The sequence below is a fragment of the Callospermophilus lateralis genome, chromosome Y (assembly GCF_048772815.1).
Source record: "Callospermophilus lateralis isolate mCalLat2 chromosome Y, mCalLat2.hap1, whole genome shotgun sequence".
In the NCBI taxonomy this organism is placed as follows: domain Eukaryota; kingdom Metazoa; phylum Chordata; class Mammalia; order Rodentia; family Sciuridae; genus Callospermophilus; species Callospermophilus lateralis.
In genome coordinates this window covers 11,364,310-11,388,886 of record NC_135326.1, presented here as the reverse complement: position 1 = coordinate 11,388,886, position 24,577 = coordinate 11,364,310, and the positions used below count along the sequence as shown (strand labels likewise).

The 24,577-nt window shown below is 43.6% G+C and overlaps 1 protein-coding gene across 1 annotated transcript; it reads left to right on the top strand.

Annotated features, from left to right (window-relative positions):
* Positions 1 to 24,577, top strand: LOC143639804 (uncharacterized). The gene is made up of 6 exons (XM_077107864.1): positions 1 to 141; positions 4,963 to 6,325; positions 11,494 to 11,774; positions 19,729 to 19,855; positions 20,036 to 20,096; positions 20,601 to 24,577. Exons 3-6 carry the CDS (start codon positions 11,715 to 11,717, stop codon positions 21,760 to 21,762), a joined length of 1,410 nt encoding a protein of 469 aa, XP_076963979.1. The 5' UTR covers positions 1 to 141; positions 4,963 to 6,325; positions 11,494 to 11,714; the 3' UTR covers positions 21,763 to 24,577.

The following is a 24,577-nucleotide window of genomic DNA, read 5'->3' as shown; positions in this document are numbered from 1 at the left end:
TCACCCTCCGGGCTACTCCTACTCTGGCAGAGTTTCTGTTCCAGTGACGCTGTTGACTCTGCCGCTTCCTGTGTCCCCGGGGATCTCGGGGGCCCGGAAGTTCCTCCAGAGGACGCTGGGTCACCACGGAAGCCAAAAATGGTGAGTTTGCGACCAGGGCTGAAGGTGCGGGGTCGGCACCTGCCTTGGGGCCCGGCGCGGGGGTGAGCTGCGGAGGGCGGCGGATTCCACGCTGGCAGGTGGCCCTGGCCCCTGTCCCCTGGTTCCCTGGGGGTTTGGAAGGGTGGCTCAGGGCCCTGGTGTCCCCTTTGCTCCCTACTGTTGGCCCACACCCACTCTTTTCAACGTGTATGAAGCAGGGCCACAAATGCACCTTCCTCCTCCCAGGGGAGCTCCTCTGGAGACTGCTGTAGCTCCTCCAAATTGCAGGCGCCTCCTGCCTTCTAAAACCCACCTTCCCTCCACCTCACAGCTCGGCCAGACGTTCGTTCTTCCCACTCGGGACAAATGGACTGCCGCAGTCTCTGGCTGGGCACAAATCACGAGTCTCCACACAGCTTGTAGATTCAAACAGCAATTCTTTATTCCCGAACTCACACTGGCCCTCTACAAACACGTTCTGGGGGAATCCACGTTCTCTGCCCAAATCCACTCTCTGCCCAAATCCACTCTCTGCCCAAATCCACTCCGCATGGGCTTCTGTCTCCCAAAATATACTGTCTGACCCTAAGAACGCAAGAGGAACTCAGCAGCAGGATACACCCTATTCTAAAGGGGGAACACCCTAATCTCCTATTATGCTAAACCGCCCTGGTCCTTGAGCAAGGTCACCTTTCAGAAGTCCTTCCACAGACAGCATGGAAGTAAGCTGGCAAGGAGATTGTCATACCTACTTGGCTGATGGCTCCCAGCATCTCCCCCCTTCTGATTAATTAAACAACAAGTAATGTGGCTTAAGGACCGTGCCTGGTAGGTTGTCCAGTTCAACATATGGCTCTTACCTGTCATTGGAAAACTGACCTTTAGGCATCAGCCTCCTGTCTTAGGTTGATACCACTGCAACTGGATCATACCCGTCACTGACTACCGGTCCAGCATACAGCCATACTTGTGGATAGGTCTATGCACCAGTGGGGGGGGGGTGAGGTTCTTTGCCTCACCTCTGTTGGCCCCCAAATTTGGCCTTGGTGCCAGTGGGGGAGTGAGGTTAATGTGGCTTAAGGACTGTGCCTGGTCCTTGAGCAAGGTCACCTTTCAGAAGTCCTTCCACAGACAGCATAGAAGTAAGCTGGCAAGGAGATTGTCATACCTACTTGGCTGATGGCTCCCAGCAATGGACACCGTCCGCTAATTGTCACTTTTCATCTAGTGAAATATTGGAAAAAATCTTCCTCCCTCCCTCCCTTTTTTCCTCCCTCCCTCCCTCCCTTTTTTCCTCCCTCTCTCCTTCCCTCCTTTGCTCCCTCCCTCCCTCAGCCATAACTTGTGATCCTCCTGCTTCAGCCTCCCACATATCTGGAATGACAGGCCTGTGCCACTGTCCCTGGCAAGAAGGACAATTTTGAAAGCATTTGTTTTCTATTTGTGAATGTTATACTTGAGGGGAAAGAATAATCACTTAACATTTCCTTGTGTTTGGTCAAAATAACTGCCTTAAAGGGAATAAGGAGGTTGTTTATAGATCCCAAGGATATGGAATCGTGGGCTTCATCAATAGAGTATAACTGCTCCCCTTTCTGATAGTCCATGATGTAGAGTCACACCAGTCATGTAGTCACGTAAGCACACAGGGTAATAATGATGTAGGGACAAAGGAGGCAAGGCACTGAAGATAGCCAGAAACAGTTTTATCTGGCTGCAGCCAGTCTCAGAGGGCACAGCTTTTGCTGTAATCAATCAATTCATCTCCTCAACCCCGAGGTCAGGTGGTTTCAGAATCTTATACCCAGCATGTAAGGGGAGGGACTCAGAAGTTCACATTGTAATACTGAGACTCACAAATAACTCTCAGACCACACAGTCTCATTCCAGTTAAGCCTTTATTGCTGGCCAGTGGCAGACACTCTGCTCTCGAAAGAATGAGGTTGTCAGAGTGGGGCCCCTGGCTTCAGTTGGCTCCATATTTAAGCACAAAAACCACAAAAGGGACATTTGTAGGTTCAGGCAATGCCAGCAAGCTGGAAAGTTGTGGTCAGTTAGTCTCTGGTTGGCACATAGATCATTCTGTGTTCTTGGGGGATTTTCATGTACAAAAGAATGCAAACTTCCCCAATCATGACCTTTTTAAATGTCATGGGTGAGTTCACAAAATGGAGTCACCATAGTCAAGTTGTCACATCACACACATAAAAGCAGCTTTTTTTTTTTTTTTCTGTTCTGGCCAAACTAACCCTTCAAGGATAGCACCTGAGAAGGGGAGAAGAAGCTCTCCCCTTTCTTTCCTCCCCCACCAGCTGTTTCCATGGTGCCCAGTTCTTGACATGTCTGTGAATCCCAGCTCAAGGCCAGAGGCCTTGTTTGCACATTTCTACAAACTACTATACTGGATACAAGTGTGTAAAAAACTAGTAAGGGGTGTTCGAGTCCAGCACTTGGAGTGCTAATTTCTCCCATACTAGCCACCCAGTAAAATAGGGCAACACGAAAATAGGAAGTTTATCTACACTGAACTTTTTTGGGGACACTCTCTTGTTGACAGTCCTAAAATTAGCCATGGTGAAAATTTCTGGAGAAACCCAGTTAAAATTTTCTGTGAAGGAAGGGGATGCCACTACAATAATGTCTGATTCACTTACTGTCCTTCATCCCCAGTTCTTTTCAATATGATTTTCAGAAAGGATCTGGCTACGTTGCCCATCCTGGCCTGAAAGTTGTGATCCTCCTGCCTCAGCTTCCCAAGCTGTTGGGATTAAAGGCATTGACAACCCCAGTTACAAAACATAGTTCATTTTAACCCAAATATTAATGACCATACTAATGAACATGTATTCAAGTTACCCTAAATGATGTATGTGTCCCTCCTTTCTTTCTTTCTTTTCTTTCTTTTCTTTCTTTCATTCATTCATATACCAGAGATTGAACGCAGGGACACTTAAACACTGAGCCACATCCCCAGCCCTTTTTACATTGTATTTTCAGATGTGATCTCACCAAGTTTCTTATGGTCTCACTAAGTTGCTGAGGCTGGCTTTGAATTTAGCAATCCTCCTACCTTAGCCTCTCAAGCTGCTGGGATTACAGTTGTGTGCCACTGTGTCTGGCCTACATGAACTTTTATAAAAGAAACTTGTGTATCACCACATTAACCAATTGCATTGGTAGGAACATCAGATTAATGGGGTACAGAAAAAAAAATAAAGAAATTTTTTTCTGTATGTCTGTTATTGCATTCTGAGCTTTGGTAGATTTTGGAGACTAGGCATTTGGTAAGGTTAGTGATATATTCTGGGAAGTTTTGAGAATTGTGGTCTGATACAGAAATTAAGATAATTGGCTATGAAAGGACTTAAGATAGCCCAAGATAATTTTTGCTCTCCATACACAACCCTGCCTTTCCACCATCATGGTGGTCTGGTTCGCCAAAATCAAGTACTCTGAAGGTTCTTTGATGTAGCTGCAACTGTATGGAGAACTTGAGTTCACAGCTTCTCCTTTTATCTTCCTTAGGTGTAGACACTATGTCAGATTTCTTGGGCAGAGGTTCCTTTTGGATGCCTCACAGGGTCCCATGTCCTCAGCCACTATCCTCTCCTGGAGCTGCCACAAGGTGCCCACAGGTTCCCTGTGCCCTGCAGGGTGACCAGAACTTCAGGCCCTGGGTCAGCTCCTCCTGGAGGACAGCCTGAGGTGTGGGGTGCAGCCTCTCAGGGAAGCTGCTGGGGACCCTGGGCTGAGGAATCTCCTGGAACAGGCCTCATCTAGACAGCTACTTCCTTGGGAACTTGTTTTCCCCAAGCTCTTTCCCCATTCCTTGGAGACAGGTGGACAGTTAGCCTGTGGATGCTGGTGCTGAGGGGCCAGGTCAGCAGTGATTCCTGCCCTTTCAGTCTCTCACAGTGTAAAGGAGTGAAACCTCTCCCAGAGCATAAGGGCCACCCACCCCAGTGCAGAGCTGTGCAAACCTGAAAAGCCTCTTAGAGTGGAGTCATGGTCCAGGTCTCTTGGAGGGTGATCCTGGAGGCTTTCAGTGAGCAAGACCAGGAGGGAGCAAGTCCCAGCTGTCAGGAACCTTCCCTGCCCCTTGAGCCTGACACATGTCTGTTCCCTCAGCACCAAAGCTTTCTGTGAATCATTTTGAAATGATGTGCTCACTTATCTGAGGCCCAGGTTTATTTATTCAGAGCCAAATGGGATGGACTAGTATTAAAGAGGCAAGAAAGAAGTGGATTTTAAAAAGCTTAGTTACATTTCCATTGTTAAAAATCCCAACTTACAGCCAGGTACAGTGGTGCACACCTTTGATCGTTTCTTCTCCAGAGGTTCAGACAGGAGTGTTGCAAATTTGAGGACAGCCTTAGCAACTTATCCAGGCCTTATGCAACCTGGTGAGACTGTGTCTCAAAATAAAGTACAAAAATGACTGGGGATGTGGATCTGTAGTAAAATGTCCCTGGTTTTCATCTCGGGGCTATCAAAAAAGAAAGAAAGAGAAGAAAAAGAAAACACTTAATTACCTAATTTACCTTTTGCTATCCCTGAGTATGTATAGAAAGTTTGTATGATTCAATCTTGTCTTTTCAGTGATTTCAAATTGAAATCCAACTCTAGATTCTGTTTTGCATTATTGCTGCAGAATTTGAGCCCAATACTATAAAAATAGTGGTGGATAAATTTATGAATGTGATTTCATGAAATCTAGTAACTGTCCTTCACAAGGTGATGAATTTTTTTTTTTTAAAGAGAGAGTGGGGGAGGGAGGGAGAGAGAGAGAGAGAGAGAATTTTTTTAATATTTATTTATTAGTTCTCAGTGGACACAACATCTTTGTTTGTATGTGGTGCTGAGGATCGAACCCGGGCTGCACGCACATCAGGCGAGCGTGCTACCGCTTGAGCCACATCCCCAGCCCCAACAAGGTGATGAATTTGACAAAGGATGACATTTTTTCACTGTTGTTGTCTGGACTTGGCAGGTTCATGTTAACTGTGTGGTTTTTTGGTATCAGGAATGGAAGCCAGAGTTGCTTATCCACCAGCCCCTTTTAGATTCTTTGTTTTGGTACAGAGTCTTGCTACATCGCTTAGTGCCTCAGACTCCTGAACCGCTGGGTTACAGGTGTGCACCATCACTCCTTCTTCATTGTAAAATTTAAGGACAATTTTGGCAATACCTGAAATACCCAATTATGATCATTTAATCACTGAATATCAGTGAAATAGTAAATGACACTCGTTTTCTGGAAAGGAGAGATACGTCTGTCTAAATAAGGGTGCTGATCCCCTCAAGAGCACTCCCAGTATGTCACCTGATTCCTGTTCCCTCCTAAGTGCCTCCTCCTAGGGCCAACCCTTTGGGAGCTGGCCTTTTACCTTATGAAATTTGGGAGCAGCATAAATGCCCTCTCTATTCTCTCTGTCCTGTACAACATTTTGGCTGGTCTTAGATACAGTCTATTATTTTCAATTTTTTGAAAACTATTTTTTGTTGTTTCTGTAGTCTGACAAAATGCCTATTTATTTATTTTTATGTGGTGCTGAGGATCTGAAAGGTTAAGAATGTAAAGGTTAAGTTTTGTTTTCTTGCTTGAAGTTCTGTTTTCCTGCAACCTGAAATTTATGTGGGTGTCAAAACAATTCCTGGGGCTGGGCATGTGGCTCAAGCGGTAGCGCACTTGCCTGGCATACGTGTGGCCCGGGTTTGATCCTCAGCACCACATACAAACAAAGATGTTGTATCCGCCGATAACTAAAAAAATAAATATTAAAAATTCTCTCTCTCTCTCTCTCTCTCTCTCTCTCTCCTCTCTCACTCTCTCTTTAAAAAAAAAAAACAATTCCTGGAAAAACCGTTAAATGTATGTTGAGAAATGTCTCCTGACCATCTGGTTGCTTTGTATAAACAACCCCTCCCGCATTCCCTGACCTCCACATGAACTCCCCAGTTCAAACAATGTATATAAGCTCTGCTTAAGTTGTTCTCGGGGCTCTCAGCTCCTCTCAAGTGAGCTCTGAGCCCCAGCATGCTGGACCCCCAATAAACCCTCTGCTGTTGCATGAGACAGTCTCTTGGTGGTCTCTTCCTCCGACGCTCGCCCAACCTTAACATCTGGAGGTTCCATCGAGATCTGGCAGTGGCGGATGGGAGACATCAATGGACTCCTCTTGGGGTAAGTAAGGTGCCTCTTTTCGTACGATTTTCGGTTTAGGGCTTGGCAAAGTGGCTGTCGGTGAAGAACGTGAGTTCTCCCTGACAGTGGCTGACAGGTGTGTCATAGAGCCACAGGCCACATCCCTGGGGGATGCCTCAGAGGACTCAGGAGGTCGAGGAACAAATAGTCTCCTTGACTTGGTTGTATTTTACCTCTGATTCGGTGACACTATTGTAGGTTTTGCCGGCTACTCAGTTTTGGTCTCTGTCTCAAACCTGTGTTGCGCGTCTGTTGTCTGTCTTTATTGTCTGTGTCATTGCTTTCACTGTTTGTGCATCTCTTATTATGGGACAAAGCACCTCAACTCCTCTGTCCCTGACCCTTGATCACTGGACTGAAGTCCACTCTAGGGCCCAGAATCTCTCTTTTTCAGTAAAATGCCAAACCTGGCAGACTCTCTGCACATCATAATGGCCCACTCTCAGAGCTGGATGGCCCCCAGAAGGATTCTTCCAACTCTCTCTAATACAAAAAATCAGAAATATTGTCTTCCAACCGGGGCCACATGGCCATCCATATTAACAGCAATATATCCTAACTTGGCAAGACCTCTGCGAATCTCCCCCTTCATGGGTGAAGCCTTTCCTTGTCCCTACCCCCACTCCTTCCCCCACTATTCTATCACTCAAACCCTCTGCTCCTCCCTCTCCACCCTCCATTCTCCCTGAGTCTCAAGATTTGACCCTACTGGACTCTCCTCCTCCCCCTTATCCCTTGCCCCTTGATCCCCAGCGCCCTCTGGATGATTCCCGTGCAGAAGACCCAGTCTCTCCATCATTGGAGGAAGCTGGGCCAGCCCAGCCCCCTCCGGATGATTCCCCTGCAGCAGACCCAGTCTCCTCCTCTCCTGGGGGAGGCTGAGCCAGCTAGAGGAACCCACCAGCAGAGAATGATTGAAAACCCTGAGGCTCCAGTGAAGTTCTCCCTCTGTCCCTACAGGCCAATGATTGATGATGGACATGGGGGAGAAATGCAAGCCTACCAGTATTGGCCCTTCTCCTCTTCTGACCTATATAACTGGAAAAATAACAATCCCCCTTTTTCTGAAGACCCCACCCGACTCACAGGTTTGGTTGAGTCACTAATGTTTTCACACCAGCCCACTTGGGATGACTGCCAACAACTCCTAGGGACCCTCTTCATGACCGAAGAGCAAGAAAGAATCCTCCTGGAAGCCAGGAAAAATATCCTCGGACCAGATGGGCAACCAACCCAACTTCCCAACATAATTGAAGCCAGCTTCCCCTTCAACCCAACTGGGATCCCAACACCTTTGAAGGTAGGGAGCATCTGTCCACTTATTGCCGGGCTCTAATAGTGGCTTTCCGAGCGGCCACCAGGCGACCGATTAATTTGGCCAAGGTAAGAGAGATTATTCAAGGGCCTGATGAATCTCCTATGTTTCTAGAGAGGATTATGGAGGCATATAGGAGATATACTCCTTTTGATCCTCAGGCAGAGGATCAGAGGACATCTGTCATGATGGCCTTCATTGGGCAGGCTGCCCTAGATATTAAGAGAACGTTACAACGCTTAGATGGATTATAAGATATGACCTTGAGAGATTTAGTCAGAGAAGCTGAGAATGTGTACTATAAGAGGGAAACTGAGGAAGAAAGGGAACAAAGAAGGGAGAAAGAAAGGGAAAAAAGGGAAGATGAAAGAAGCAAAAGGCAGACTAAGGTGTTGGCTAAGGTCCTGGTCACAACAGCAAATAGACCAAAAGTTAGAAAGCAGGGAGACAGAAAAGGACACCTGGGCCCACGCCAAAGGCTCCCCCTGGCCTCAGATCAATGTGCCTACTGTAAAGAAAAGGGACACTGGGCCAAAGAGTGCCCTAAAAAGAAACATCCACGCCAGCCAGCCGTTCTGACTCCGGAAGATGACTAGGGGAGTCGGGGCTCAGATCCCCTCCCCGAGCTCAGGGTAATTTTTGAAGTGGAGGGGACCCCAGTGGACTTTGAACTGGACACAGGAGTGGTATACTCAGCCCTTAAGACTCCATTGGGCCCCCTGTCAAACAAGAGGTCTCTGGTTCAAGGGGCTAATGGCAGTAAATATTGGGCTTGGACAACTAAGAGGACTATGGACTTAGGGAAGGGAAAAGTCCATCACTCTTTCCTAGTAATCCCAGAATGCCCGGCCCCATTGATGGGCAGAGATCTGCTCACCAAGCTCCGGGTTAGAATAACTTTTAACCCTGATGGTCCCCAAGTGGAGTTTCTAAATCCTTCAGTGAAAAACTCCCATAGTCACGGCCTTGACTATGTCAGTAGAAGATGAACATCAACTCTTCACACCCCCGAAGACTGATCAAACAGGCAAGCTACCCCAGAAATGGATAATAGATTACCCTGGTGCCTGGGCAGAAACTGCTGGGTTAGGCCTAGCAGTAAAACAACCTCCAGTAGTAGTGGAATTAAAAATCTCTGCCTCCCCAATCAGTGTTAAACAATATCCTCTAAGCAAAGAAGCTAAAGATGGGATAAGGTCCCATATTCAGAAATATCTGGCCCTGTCAATCAGCCTGGAACACTCTCCTGCTACCAGTAAGGAAGCCAGGAACCGGGGACTACCATCCTGTTCAAGACCTAAGAGAGATCAAAAACAGAGTACAGGACATTCACCCCACGGTACCTAATCCATATAATCTGCTCAGCACTCTGAATCCTGAGCAGAAATGGTATACTGTCCTGGACTTAAAAGATGCCTTCTTTTGCTTGCCTCTACATAAGGATAGTCAGTTGCTGTTTGCTTTCGAGTGGGTAGACCCAGAAACAGGAACATCTGGCCAACTAACCTGGACTAGACTCCCACAGGGGTTTAAAAACTCCCCCATTCTCTTTGATGAAGCCCTCCACAGGGATCTCAATAACTTCAGAACTACACACCCAGAAGTCACCCTGCTTCAATATGTGGATGACCTGCTACTGGCAGCCGACACCAAGGAAAATTCTTGAGTTTGGGACCTGAGCACTACTATCCGAGCTTGCTCAGCTCAGATATAGGGCTTCTGCCAAAAAGGCCAAAATCTGCCAGCAAGAAGTAATCTTCCTAGGTTATTCCCTTAGGGACAGCAAACAATGGCTCACTGAGCCCAGAAAACAAACCGTTGTGCAGATACCACCCCCATCTAATAGGAGGCAACTCAGAGAGTTTCTTGGGACTGCTGGCTTTTGCAGGTTATGGATTCCTGGGTTCGCGTCCCTGGCCGCTCCTTTATACCCACTGTTAAAGGGAGATGCCCAATTCCAATGGACCCCTGAGCACCAACAAGCCTTTGATAATATCAAAAAGGTGCTGCTATCTGCTCTGGCCTTAGCACTCCCAGATGTAGAAAAACCCTTTACTCTCTACATTGAGGAAAAGAAAGGAATAGCATCAGGAGTGCTTACTCAGACTTTGGGGCCCTGGAAAATGCCTGTAGCCTACTTGTCTAAAAAGCTGGACCCAGTGGCTAGCGGGTGGCCCCATTACCTAAAAGCTATAGCAGCAGCAGCCCTTCTAATAAAAGATGCTGATAAATTAATGCTGGGACAGAAGCTAACCATTGTAGCCCCCCATGCCCTGGAGAGCATCATCTGCCAGCCTCCAGACAGATGGCTGCCAAACTCTAGAATAACTCACTATCAGAGCCTATTGCTCGACAAGGACAGAATAACGCTGGGACCCCCAGCCCCACTTAACCCGGCTACACTACTACCTGAAGAATCATCAGGACCCGTCACTCATGACTGTCAGCATATACTGGCAGAAGAAACCAGTATACAACAGGATTTGAAGGATCAGCCACTGCCCCATCCTGAGATCATATGGTTCATGGGTGGCAGCAGCTTCCTCCAGGACAGTAAGCAGCGGGCCAGGGCAGCAGTAGTTAGCAGAACTAAAGTCATCTGGTCCTCTGGTCTCCCGGAGGGAACGTCTACTCAAAAGGCAGAATTGATCGCCCTTACAAAGGCATTGGAACTAGCAGCAGGCAAAAAGGCCACCATATACACTGACAGCCGCTATGCATTTGCTACCACTCATGTACACGGTGCTATCTACCAGCAAAGGGGTCTATTAACCTCAGCTGGGAAAAAAATAAAAAAGATGAGATTCTCTGCCTTCTCTCAGCAGTGCAAAGCCCCAGGGAACTAGCTATAGTGCACTGTCCAGGACACCAGAAAGGAAACGATCCCGTGGTGGTCAGAAACAGAAGGGCAGAGGAGGAGGCTAAATTGGCAGCCCTAAACAGAGTAACCATGTTAACACTTTCCACACTGGGGGAACAAAAATCAGGAGACTTAGCCATGCCAGAGCACCCAGGCTACTCACCATCAAAGGACACTGACACTGAACCCCTCTCTGAGCCTTGCCTGCAACTTCAGGAAGCCCTAAACTATATTAAAACCGTGTATCAATTCACTCACCTTGGTTCAAAAAAAACTACAGGCGTTCCTGAAGGATCAAGAACAGAGCTTTCCACTAACCGACTCACAGCGAAAGGAACTGGCTGAACGGGTAACAAAAACCTGTCGGGTCTGTCAATTAGTCAATGCTTACCCTTCCAAGCTTCTTGCAGGAAAGCACCTATGGGGAACCAGACCAGGACAATTCTGGCAAGTGGACTTTACTGAAATTAAGCCAGCAAGGTATGGACTTAAATATCTCCTAGTCTTTGTAGATACTTTTTCAGGATGGGTCGAAGCCTTTCCCACCAAAAAAGAAACGGCTCTAATGGTGGTCAAGAAGATCCTGGAGGATATTTTTCCGAGATATGGCCTACCTAAGGTAATAGGGTCCAATAATGGACTGGCGTTCGTGGCCCAGGTAAGTCAGGGGTTGGCCAGGACCTTGGGGATCAATTGGAAGTTACATTGTGCTTATAGACCCCAGAGCTCAGGGTAGGTAGAAAGAATGAACAGAACTATCAAAGAGACCTTAACGAAATTAAGCTTGGAGACCGGCATAAAAGATTGGACTATGCTCCTGCCTTACACACTGTTTCATGCAAGAAATACTCCCTCTGTTTCTTTGTGTAACCTCACCCCCTATGAAATTCTCTATGGTGCCTCTCCTCCGGTAAGGGACCTAACCCCAACTCTGAGACTTAATGATTCCTTCCATACCCCCTTACTTGACAGACTTAAAGCTCTTGAAAGAACCCAGCGATACCTGTGGAAACAGCTGGCCACTGCCTACCACCCTGGAGACGAGGGAACCCCACATCGATACCAAGTGGGAGACTTTGTCTACGTGAGGCAGCATCAGGTGTCATCCCTGGAGCCCTGCTGGAAAGGACCATACCAGGTGCTACTTATAACACCTACAGCAGTGAAAGTGGACGGGATCACTTCCTGGATCCATGCTTCCCATCTTAAGCCTGTACCCACCCCAGACTCCAGCTGGAAACTGGAAAAGACTGGTAAGCCTTTCAAATTGCATATTCGCCATGTGGATAGGGCTATGGATTCTCCCCTTGGCCACCAGCAGCCCTAATCCCCATCAGCCTGTTCAACAACGATGGCAAATTATAAATCCTACTGGGCAAGAAGTATGGTCCATTTCACATACAGCCCCCCTATGGACCTGGTGGCCATCTCTTCACCTGGACATTTGTCAGCTTGCTATAGGTATCTCCTATTGGGATATTCCTGATGTGGAAGATCCCAACAAAATCCCGCTGAACCCCGACCCCCTTACTGATCCCTACACACACAAATGTAACCTCATGACTTATGGTTGCGGTGACCCACAAGCCAGATGCAGGTTAGCCAGCTTAGATTACTATGTCTGCCCTGGAGACTTTTGAAGCCACAAGCAGTCATGGTTATGCGGGGGACAAGACGCTTTCTACTGTAATTCATGGGGATGTGAGCAGACAGGGGCTGCCTGGTGGAACCCGAACTCCCCTGACAGTGTGATTCGGGTAGGACAAAATGACACCTGGATAGACCCCAATAACTGTTTCACTAGCAAATATGCAAGCACTCGCTATGGAACAAATAGTCTATGTAACCCTCTAAATATAACCTTCACTCTCAAAGGAAGGGGGCACACCCAGTCATGGCTTACAGGCAATACTTGGGGAATGCGATTTTATGCCCCAACATATGATTTTGGCCTCTGGTTCACCATCCAGCTTAAAAAAAAAAGAAAATCCCTCAGCAATAGGACCCAATCCCCTCAAGCCAGGAATTAGGCCTCCTAAACCTCCCATGCCTAAATCTACCAGAACCCCTCCACCATCCCATACTTCCCAAATTCCATCTTCACCTACTCCCCCAATCCAGAGCGAGGCCAGCCCCTCCCTTGGGGGCTAATCGAAGGAACCTATACTGCACTGAACTCCATGCAACCAGACTTCACTCAATCTTGCTGGCTCTGTCTCTCCACTGCTCCCCATTACTATGAAGGGATAGCAATTGACGGGACTTATGCAGTAAAAGCACAAAGTTCTTCTTGTAACTGGGGTGAAAACCCTAAGTTAACCCTCCCAGAAGTAACTGGGGCAGGCTTATGTCTAGGCTCCCCACCTAAAAGTAAACAACACCTATGTACCCAGACAAAAAGAATCAGTACCACATGGGGCTTCCTTATCCCTAAAAATGGAACCTGGTGGGCATGTGACTCAGGGTTAACTCCTTGCATTTCAGCCCAGATAGTTAACAGCTCTGTAAATTACTGTGTAATGGTTCAGATGTTTCCCAGCGTGCTCTATCATGATGCAGGTTCGTTCGAAGATCAAATAGGGGGACACACAACCCGGTTCCGCCGGGAACCTATATCCCTCACTTTGGCCATCCTATTGGGGGTAAGAGTTGCTGCAGGAGTGGGTACGGGAACTGATGCCCTGGTCCATGGGACACAACAAATGGCCCAGTTAGAAGCAGCAATAGACCAGGACTTAAAGGCATTAAAAACCTCCATCACAGCTTTGCAGGAATCCCTAACCTCTCTCTCTGAAGTTGTTTTACAGAACAGGTGAGAGTTAGACCTCCTCTTCATGAGAGAAGGGGGCCTTTGTGCTACACTGAGGGAAGAATGTTGTTTTTATGCCGACCATACTGGGGTTGTAAAAGAATCTATGAGTAAATTAAGAAAAAGCCTTGAAGAGCGTCAGCGCGCGAGAGAGGCCCAAAAAGGATGGTTTGAGTCTTGGTTCACACAGTCCCCCTGGTTAACCACGCTTTTATCAGCTCTAGCCGGCCCTTTAATAATCCTCATACTATTACTAACTGTAGGACCCTGTCTGCTCAACCGTGTAGTTTCCTTTCTCCAAGCTCAAATTGGACAAGTTAAACTTATGGTAATCAGACAACAATATACCTCACTGGCAGAAACAGAGTGTGATACCCCTCAGTAATTTATCACTTTTAAGATTAAAAGTAGTCAAAAAGAAGTGGGGAAAGAAAGGTTAAGAATGTAAAGGTTAAGTTTTGTTTTCTTGGTTGAAGTTCTGTTTTCCTGAAACCTGAAATTTATGTAGGTGTCAAAACAATTCCTGGAAAAACCGTTAAATGTATGTTGAGAAATGTCTCCTGACCATCTGGTTGCTCTGTGCAAACAACCCCTCCCACATTCCCTGACCTCCTCATGAACTCCCCAGTTCAAACAATGTATATAAGCTCTGCTTAAGTTGTTCTCGGGGCTCTCAGCTCCTCTCAAGTGAGCTCTGAGCCCCAGCATGCTGGACCCCCAATAAACCCCCTGCTGTTGCATGAGACAGTCTCTTGGTGGTCTCTTCCTCCAACGCTCGCCCGACCTTAACAGATCAAACCTAGGGCCTCTCATGTGCTAGGTAAGCACTCTACTGCTGATCCAAAATCCCAGCCCTACTATTGTTTTTTTTTAAAGAGAGAGAGAGAGAATTTTTTTTTAATATTTATTTTTCAGTTTTCGGTGGACACAACATCTTTCTTTGTACGTGGTGCTGAGGATTGAACCCAGGCCGCACACATGCCAGGCAAGCGGGCTACCACTTGAGCCACATCCCCAGCCCCCAACAATACTGTTTTTATTTTTAAATGTAGTTTTTCTTATGTTTACCTCCAATATACAGTAAATCATGCCCTAAATTTCACAGAATTTATTGAAATGCTCAGTGTTTTCTTAGAGAGTGTAGATTATGGAAACATTCAATCTCCCTTGTGAGAAAGTGTGTTGTCTTTCCATTGATTTTGTTGTATTTTATGCCTCTAATTGTGTACCTTTTATATTATAATCATTTTTATCTCTCATTACATGTATTTTAGTTGGGTTTTTTTTTTTTTTTGGTGTGTGTGTGTGTGTGTGTGTAGCCTGCTGGAGATTGATCTGAGGGCCACATACATGCTTGGCAAGTTTTCTACTACCGAGCTACTCTCCGGCCCAAGAGAATTAGTATTGTAGACTGTTTTTTATTTATTTGCTTACTTATTGAGTGCTGGGGATTGATGCCATGGACTTGCTCATGCTTAGTTATCTTCCAGAAATGAATTTCAATTTGTGAGCAGCGTTCTGGCGGTGGGCAGGTGTTTTACTGGGTAATAAACCTACAGTCACTTGACCACTGAGCACATCCTCAGCCTTGTATTTATTTATTTTTTTATATTTTGTATGGTTATAGATGGACAGAATACCTTTTTTTTTTTTAAATTTCTTTGTGGTGCTGAGGATCATACCCCTTTCCTCACACATGCTAGCAAGTGCTCTGCCACTCAGCTTCCATCCCAGTACCCTCTTTTAATTTTTAATGAAGACCAGTCTCACTAAATTTCTGAGTGTCTTGCTAAATTGCTTAGACTGGCCTCCAACTTTCCATTTCCCTGCCTTGACCTCCCTATTGGCTGAAGTTACAGGTGCACACCACCACACCAGCAGTTGGAATGAACCCTGCTGACAATCTGTAGTTCCTGATCAGGCAATAACAGCAGAGATGCTGAAAGACACACACACACACACACACACACACACACACACACACAGTAGGAATGAGCACCTCTTTATTTTTTTCCCTTCTTTTATATAGCAAAAAAGAAAACACATCCTCTTGGCAGCTTAATCTTTTCCAGCATGGATAAACATTCTCAGCATAACTTTGTTACTGGTCACAGTGCTCTATACTTCTTATTATACTACTTGTAGTTAGTTATTTCTTGGCAAGCACAAATATATATATATTTTAAACTTGGCAGAACATTCTTTTATCTTAAGATGGCAACAAGGACACAGTTCAAAGAGTTCATAGTTTCTCACAGTACCCCTTTGTTTTGCTAAGCACAGCAAAACTTAACACTTTGTGTATGTGACCACACAATGACTTTTGAAGACTTATCATCCAATTTCTTTCAAGATGGTAATAGTATTGAAAATCAGTTTCCTTGCTTTTGTCCATTGTTTTGAAATTTGTTACTCTGACTCTTCCTCTTTGCTTTATTTTTGCATTATTATGAAAATGGTATTTAGCATATAAAATTGTTTCTCATGTATATGTTTGTAAAACTTCCTGGCTTGGTAGTTTATTCACTTCTTTATAATAAAACTTTATTTTTTTTCAGAGCAATTTTTGACTTACATAGTTTATTAGTCAGTGTTCTCTAGAGGAATAGCAACAAGAGGAAGTATGATTATAAAAGGGGAATTTTAGATTGGCCTACTTGACCCAAAGCTGGATGTCCACAGTGGCCATCTGTAGCTAGAGAGTTTTAGGAGTGCTTGCTGCAGAGTCCAAGAGGCTGAAGCCTCAGAACAAGAGGGATCAATGGTACTTCCCTAATCCAGACCTAAGGTTTTAGAAACTCCCTGGAGAATCACCGGCAGAGTCCACTTTGGGAGACTGAAGGAGGCAGAGTCTGATATCCTCAGGCCATTGCAGCAGCCATCAAGAACAAATTGGAGAAGAAAGGAGCTTGCTCTGCTGCTGCTTCCTTCTTCTTCCAACTTTTTTTCACCCAAGACACCGTCCTTTTGGATGGTGCTGCCTAGCTTAAGGAGGTTCTCCAGTTTGGTTCACTGTTCCACATGACAATCATTTTTAGACACACTGTTCCACATGCCTATCATTTATAGACACACCCATAAGGTTATTAATCATTGGCATCTTTTAATCCAATCAAGGTGACAATTAAATGTGACATTACTCATAGTATCGAATACCCCTTCTCTCCAGCTGATAGTCTCCACTGTTTCCAACATATTGCATTGGTGTAGGGTGTTTGTTGGTTACTAAACCGTTGTTGAACATTTGATAAGGAGAATGGATGAAGCAACATGTTATGATAAGCCAAAGTTCATTCTTTACCTTAGGGTTCCTCCTCTGTGTGATGTGATTGTATGTGTCATGTAGTATACAAGATAATGTCATACAGAAGAGTTTCACTGCTCTGGGATACCTGTGTTCCCCCTGTTCATCACTCCTCCTCATTGCTCCCTCCCTCTCTGCTCCATGAGTCCCTGGTACCCATCAGTTCTGCTAGTGCATCTATAATGTTGTCTTTTCCAGAATATTCTTGACTTGGAATCTTACTGCACTTGGCCATTTCAAACTGGCTTCTCTCTCTTACCAGTCTGCCTTTAAGGGTGCTGTGTCGTTCCAGGCTGCAGAGCTCATTTTCTGGGTGATGTTCTTTGGTGTGGGTAAACTGCAACTTGTCCGTTCAGTATTGCAAGGTGTATCTTCCTCGCATCTAGCTTTGAGCACTTCTGGATATGGCTGCTGCGTCACTGTAGTGAGGGTTCCTGTGCCCATAATTTCCCCATCATTTGCATAGACACCTGGAGTGTGATGACTTAATTGTACAGTTTTTTACATTTATGATTATGAGCATCATTCATAGTTTTGTTTTCTATTTAATACTATTCTTTATCTATTTAATACTTTTCTTTATCTATTTAATTTGGATAATATGGTAACTTATGCCTCAGAAAGAATTAGGAGGTGTTAACTCAGCTTCTATGTTCTGGAATAAAAGTAGAAAATTGGTGGCAGTTCTTAAGTGTCTCATGGAAGCCTGTTTGAGATGTCAGAGCCTTGCCTTGCTTTTGGGTAGTAAGTAGTTATTGAGTCTGTTTTTTTCAGTAGTCATGGGCTCATCTGTTTTGAGTATTTCCCCTTGTGTGTAAGTTATAGGAAATTGTCTCTCTCAAATAAATGGTCCAGTTTTTGCAAGTTGTCTAATTTGTATCAAGCACGTTTATGATAATCTTGAAGTCCCAATGCATTGTTGATGATGATACTTTTAAATGTGTTACTAGGTTTTCAGTCTTCTTTGCTTTTTTCTTTAATGTTATTGTATATTTTACACTTTTTTTCTTTTTATGTGTCAGTGAGGATTGAACCCACTTTCTCCCAAGCAGTAGGCAAGCCCTCTTCCACTGAGCCATAACCCCAGTCCCTGTCCTCTGTATTCTTAGCATTATGTCAGTGTATCAGTGATGCTGATGTTCATGAAGAACTTGATATTGTAGACTGTGGATTTCCTGGTTGTGGTTTCATCAACACCTTCTGTTACCTTCCTGTGGTTAATTTAGGTTTTCTTGCTCTTCTTTCTCTGTTTTTCTGAAGTGGCAGTTTCAATGATTGCTTTTAGCTCTTCTTTTCTGAAATGTGTATTGGATGACTTAGAAAGCAATACAGGACCACCTCTGGTGTTCTCTAAGAATTTCCGAAGATGGACTTTTACATTTTTTCCTTCAAAATGGTCAGAAAAAACTCAAGAGAAATCTTGAGTCCCCTCTTTGTCCTGTGTCTGTTTAGAGTCTTGTGTTTCATGTCCCCTTCCCTGGAGGCTTTTCAGCTGCTTCTGCTTTAGCTCTCATGTTCTTTGAGCATACATGGGATTTCACTGGTGGTGCACTTGTAGGGGTGTGGTTTATGTCCTGTGGAGTGTTGCTGTGACCCTGAGACCTCAGTGTGCTTCCTATTTGCTTCAAGGCCCATGAAGCCCTCCTGTCTGCATCATTGTCCTGACAGAGTTGGGCTGATGTCTCTGAGTGTAATTGTGGATTCTTCATTGTTTTGGGCAGTTCTGTATGTTTTCAGTCCTTGAGTATGGTTCTGTGTCACTTGCAGGGACATTTTCTTTTTGCCAGTTCCATCACTGTGCAGACATCATAACATGCTTACAGTTGTGAATGGTGGCCTTTTTTACACCCAGATTGTGTGGGATAGTTCAGGATTCTGGTCTACAAACTTGTTACTTTACCACACTCTGGAAGAGCTTTTGCTTTATGGTTTTTTGCACCACTTTGCTGCAGGCACCATGAATCTCTTTCACAACAGACAATCATTGCACATGTGGCCCAACCTTGATCAAAATGTCCTTGAGCAGAGCATTGGTATGTGTCTCATGACTGTACATTATGGTAATTAACTGGCTGCTGTTAAGAACAGTTTGACAATCATTGGACATTTACTTTTACTATGAGACTTAGAAATGTAGTGCCTGCTGTTTATTAAGAAGATTTTTTGAGAGAGATAAAACTTTGTAAGATTGTTATTTGGACAAGGTGACATTTTTGGGTCATTGAGTTATTTCTAAGACACGTGCCATGTTTGCACTTACCCCATTCTCTTTGACAGTAACCACAGGAAATTATCAAATTGTTGTGTTTATTAATAAATAAATTAATCAAATAGAGAACTTATGTTTGTTTTTGTCACTTAATAGTAAGCTAGTTGACTAAATTTGTTCTGGAGTAAAGCACCTGCAAAGTTCTAATTGTTCTGTGTATAATCACACAGGATGAACTCAATCTCCAGTTACCATATTGTGACAACCTGTGTGAAAGGTTGTCTAAATGTTGTCTATGAAGGAATCTCCTTATTGACCCCATTCCCAGAGGGTGTGGGTGTGGGCTGGTTCTAGGCACTTCTTTAAGTCTGGAATGATAGACTTTTAGAGGAAACAAGACATTAGTAAATACCATGTTGTTTATATTAACCTTGTAGGTACAGGGAGCCAGTGTAGTTTGCAGAATCTATCTCAAATGCTTAGTTTTATGATTCTTGCAATTTCCTACTCATCATCTTTTTTTTCTAAAGATAAGTACTATCAGAATTGCTTATATTAGCTCTGTACCCCACAGGATGTTTCTAAGACATGTAATAGAGGTGCAACCAATAAAGAAGTTAGGAGTGATCTGGGAGCCCATCTCACTTCCTGTGAACTCACCAAAGGAAGGATATAAAGCACTAAAAGGATGTTTGCCTTCTGAGTAGCCAATTTCTAGTGTTGGAATGGGTGTAAAAAAATTGAGTACAGTAAAGATTTGATGGATCAAATCATAGAATTAATCAAGAGGCCAGGGAATCATGTGAACATCATGCATGTTGAGTATTGATTTCTCATGCTGTCAATCTCTCCTGGCCTCCACTATACATTTGTGGGATATTTCAGATCTCAGTGACCTTTGAGGATGTGGCTGTGAACTTCACCCAGGAGGAGTGGGCTTTGCTGGATCCTTCCCAGAAGAACCTTTACAGAGATGTGATGCTGGAAGTCCTCAGAAACCTGGCTTCTATAGGTAATAATGATGTTTTTAAAATTAATCAAATAGAGAATTCATGTTTATTTTGATCATTTATGTAGAAGGTGAAAAGGGAATAAGTTGGTGAACTATTGCAGCATAAATGGCACCTAGGATTTGGCAAAACATTTCTAGCTCCTAAATATTCATAAAGTTTGTTCTGTTCCCTTGTTTTAGGAAACAGGTGGGAAGACAAAACCACTGAATATCAGATTGAAAACTCTGGGAGCAATGTAAGGTAACTGTACTCACAAGAGGAATTCGTGAGGGAATCTGAGAACTGTCATATAATATTTTTTTTACCAGAAATATATACTTAGCTATAACAGATATTCAGTCTTTTCAAAGTATTTGGCATGCAAAAAGTACTATAAAATTGCATATGTGAATATCACTATTTGGATAATAGCCACAGAGAAGCTGTGTTGCGAAGGATTGTTTTCTTTCAATCTCTTTATTTTCAGAAAAGTTGAACAAGTCAGAAAACCTAGCCTTTACCTGATATTGGTAGTAATGTAAGGGTCTATAAATACATACAAAATTGTGAATGAATTAAGCATTGATTATGTGTTGGTCACTTCTTCAAAGAAGTCATGGTAAACTTCAAAGGCACAGAATAGTGTGGGGAAACCTTCAAATCAATTCCAATTCTTTATTGAACAAAGAAAAATTTTAATAGAGTAAATCCATGTGACTTCATTATGTGTGCAAAAGACTTCATATGTCCTTCATTCCTTCATAGGCAGATCACATCTCACTCTGGACACAAATACTACAAGCATGAGGAATGTGAAGAGAAGCCATGTGAATTGAAACAATATAGGAAATCTCTGGTTTCTCTCAAAAGTGTTCACACACAAATGTTAATACAAACGGTAGATGGATCTTATGAAAGTACAGTATGTGGGAAAGTCATCCATTATTCCAATGACATTGAAAGACATGAAGAAACTCATACTGGGGGACAACCCAATGAATGGCAACAATTTGTTGAAGCCTCTTCTTATCCCACCGGTGTTCATAGACACATGATAACACACAGCAGAGGTAAACATTTTCAATGGAACACATGTGGGAAAGCCTTTCATTTCTCCTCTTTATTTAGAAGACATGAAAAAACTCATTCTGGAGAGAAACTCTATGAATGTCAACAAGGTGTTCAGACCTGTATTTCACACACAAGTTTTCAAAGGCACAGGATCACATACACAGGGGAAGCACATTTCAAATGTAAGATATGTGGGAAAGAGTTTGATTATCCCAGTTTACTTCAAATACATCAGAGAATTCATACTGGGGAGAAGCCCTATGCATGTAAGCAGTGTGGCAAAGCCTTTTCTAGATCCAGTCACCTTCACTCACATGAAAAAACTCATACTGGAGAGAAGCCCTATGATTGTAAGCAGTGTGGGAAAGCCTTTGCTACATCCGGTTCCCTTCAGATTCATGGAAGAATGCATACTGGAGAGAAGCCCTATGAATGTAAGCAGTGTGGCAAAGCCTTTTCTACATCCGGTTCCCTTCAGATTCATGGAAGAACACATACTGGAGAGAAGCCCTATGAATGTAAGCAGTGTGGGAAAGCCTTTTCTACTGCCTCTTTCCTTCAGATACATGAACGAACTCATACTGGAGAGAAGCCCTATCAATGTAAGCAGTGTGGGAAAGCCTTCACTCAGTCCGCTCACCTTTACTCACATAAAAAAATTCATACTGGAGCAAAGCCCTATGATTGTAAGCAGTGTGGAAAAGCCTTTGCTAGGTCTGGTGACCTTCACAAACATGAAATAATACATACTGGAGAGAAGCTCCATGAATGTAAGCAGTGTGGCAAAGTGTTTGCTACATCTTCTCAGCTTCACAAACATGGAAGAATACATACCAGAGAAAAGCCCTATGAATAACAACAATGTGGAAAAGCTTTTGCCACATCCTGTCCACTTCACACATGTGAAAGAACAGATACTGCACAGAAATCGTATGCATGAAAACAATTAGTAAACTTTTCTGTTATTACTGTTTCACTCATATACATGTAGGACGTTATTGGAGAAAAATCCTTTGAATGTAAAACATGGTAAATCAATATTTCATTTCATCCTCAAAGACAAGAAAAAGCTCACACTGTGGAAAATGTGTGTGTGTTTGTGTGTGTGTGTGTGTGTGTGTGTGTTTGTGTTTGTGTGTAAGAGAGAGAGACTGAGGATTATGTCTGATTGTGCTCTACACTGAGCTACATTCTAGTTACTTTTTATTTTGAGACAGGGACTTGCTGAGTTTCTTAGGGTCTTCCTTAGGTGCTGGGGCTAGCCTCCAACATTGATCCTTCAGAATCCATCTCTCAAGTCTCAGTAATTAAAGGCAAACACCACCACATCCAACTGAATAACTCTTTAAATGTAAAAAATATCACAAATCATTCCATTTCCCCTGTTGTCCTCAAAGCCATTTTAATCACATTGAAAAAAAAAAAAAACAGTCTGTGGGGGATTTTCTACATCTTGTCAGCTTCCCATTCAGCCCTGTTTTCATTTTCATATATAAAAACCCTCACGGAGAGAAGCCCTCTGAGTGTGAGAAATGTGGGAAATCTTCTAGTTATCTCAGTATTTTACTAAGGACTTGGAAGATTCTTTTGGAATAAAAAGTATAAATCCTATGCAAGTAAGAAATAAAAAGGGTTCAGCTGTTCTAGTTTTGTTCAGTTGTATGAAAGGACGCATAGTGTAGAAAATAGTGAGGATAAGCCATGTGGGGCAGTATTCAGCTTTCAGAGTTTTACTCAAAGATGTAGTGAATTCACATCTGGGAAGATCCTTTTACTCTCTTTAAAAATTGTAGTAAGACTTTCAACTCTCCAGGTCCCTTTGAAAATCACACTAGATCTCCAGTCACACAGTTCAGTTGCGGTTGTGACCCAGTAACCGGTCCTCGGTGATGGAAATCCTTCCTCTAGGTTTCAGTGCACCCCAATTTTGCTGGAAATTCCTAACAAGATAGGTTTTGGTCGTTGTACCTCGTTTTTGACCTGCGCAGTGACGCAGTACAGGGAGGTGATGCACTCTATTTACTGCCATCTTCTCCCCAGAAATGCAAATCAAAACCATATTAAGATACCATCTCACTCCAGTAAGATTGGCAGCCATTATGAAGTCAAACAAAACAAGTGCTGGAGAGGATCTGAGGAAAAGGGTACTCTTGTACATTGCTGGTGGGACTGCAATTTGGTGCGGCCAATTTGGAAAACAGTATGGAGATTCCTGGGAAAGCTAGGAATGGAACCACCATTTGACCCAGCTATTGCCCTTCTTGGACTATTCCCTGAAGACCTTAAAAGAGCGTACTACAGGGATACTGCCACATTGATGTTCATAGCAGCACAATTCACAATAGCTAGACTGTGAAACCAATCCAGATGCCCTTCAATAGATGAATGGATAAAGAAATGTGGCATTTATACACAATGGAGTATTATGCAGCACTAAAAAATGACAAATCATGGAATTTGCAGGGAAATGGATGGCATTAGAGCAGATTATGCTAAGTGAAGCTAGCCAATCCCTAAAAAACAAATGCCAATGTCTTCTTTGATATAATGAGAGCAACTAAGAACAGAGCAGGGAGGAAGCGCAGGAGGAAAAGATCAACATTAAACAGAGACATGAGGTGGGAGGGAAAGGGAGAGAAAAGGGAAATTGCATGGAAATGGAAGGAGACCCTCATTGTTATACAAAATTACATATAAGAGGTTGTGAGGGGGAAGGAAAAAAATTAAATTACAGCAGATGGGGTAGAGAGAGAAGATGGGAGGGAGGGGAGGGGGGATAGTAGAGGATAGGAAAGGTAGCAGAATACAACAGTTACTAATATGGCATTATGTAAAAATGTGGATGTGTAATCGATGTGATTATGCAATCTGTATTTGGGGTACAAATGGGAGTTCATAACCCACTTGAATCAAATGTATGAAATATTATATGTCAAGAGTTTTGTAATGTTTTGAACAACCAATAAAAAAATCAAATAAAATCACATTAGACAAAAGCCCTGTATGTAGAAATGTGGTAGGACCTTTGCTCGTTTCAGATCCATTTGAACTTGTTCAGACTTGAGGAAATTTTTCTTTTATTTCATTTTATTTATTTATTTTGATAAAACCACTGTAGGTGTGTGAAAAGGTGTCTGCCTTCATTTCTTTCTTTTTTTTTTTTTTTATGTACTCAGAGGTAACAAAAATGCACCCTGCATTGGAGAGGAGCATTGCATCAGCATGAAGATTTGAAAGCAGCATGTTTTTCTGGGTTAAATCTCTCTTATTGTTAGATTCCATTTTCCTGTATTTTAAGTCTTTTGTGTCTCATGTTTCATTACATATTATGTATGTTAGTTTAGGCCTCTCCACTCCAGCCTTTGGTATAAATTGGTGAAATGTGTCTTCTGAACTTCCTTCCTCTCTTTTTTTGTTCAGATTCCACCCAGGAGTGCTCTACCACTGAGTTGCTCCACACTCTTTTTAATTGTTATTTTTTGAGATGGGGTGAGGCTGGCCACTGGGACCATAGGGATGTGTTTATGTATCCTGCAGCTGGCCTCTTTATTTTAACCTGATTGCTTATTGATCTGTTGATGACTCTGGGACCCCACTCATATCATTTGTGGTTGTTCTAAGTCTCATGTGTTGTGTTGTATATAGGCACATTAAAAAGCATTTTAATATCA

Bases quoted from the DNA above. Each gene is read 5' to 3' on its own strand.
- LOC143639804 (XM_077107864.1), top strand. From the start codon at position 11,715: ATGCTTCCCATCTTAAGCCTGTACCCACCCCAGACTCCAGCTGGAAAC. The intron at 11,775-19,728 runs GTAAGCCTTTCA...GGGATATTTCAG, and splicing joins CTGGAAACTGGAAAAGACTG to ATCTCAGTGACCTTTGAGGA. The intron at 20,097-20,600 runs GTAACTGTACTC...ATTCCTTCATAG, and splicing joins AACTCTGGGAGCAATGTAAG to GCAGATCACATCTCACTCTG.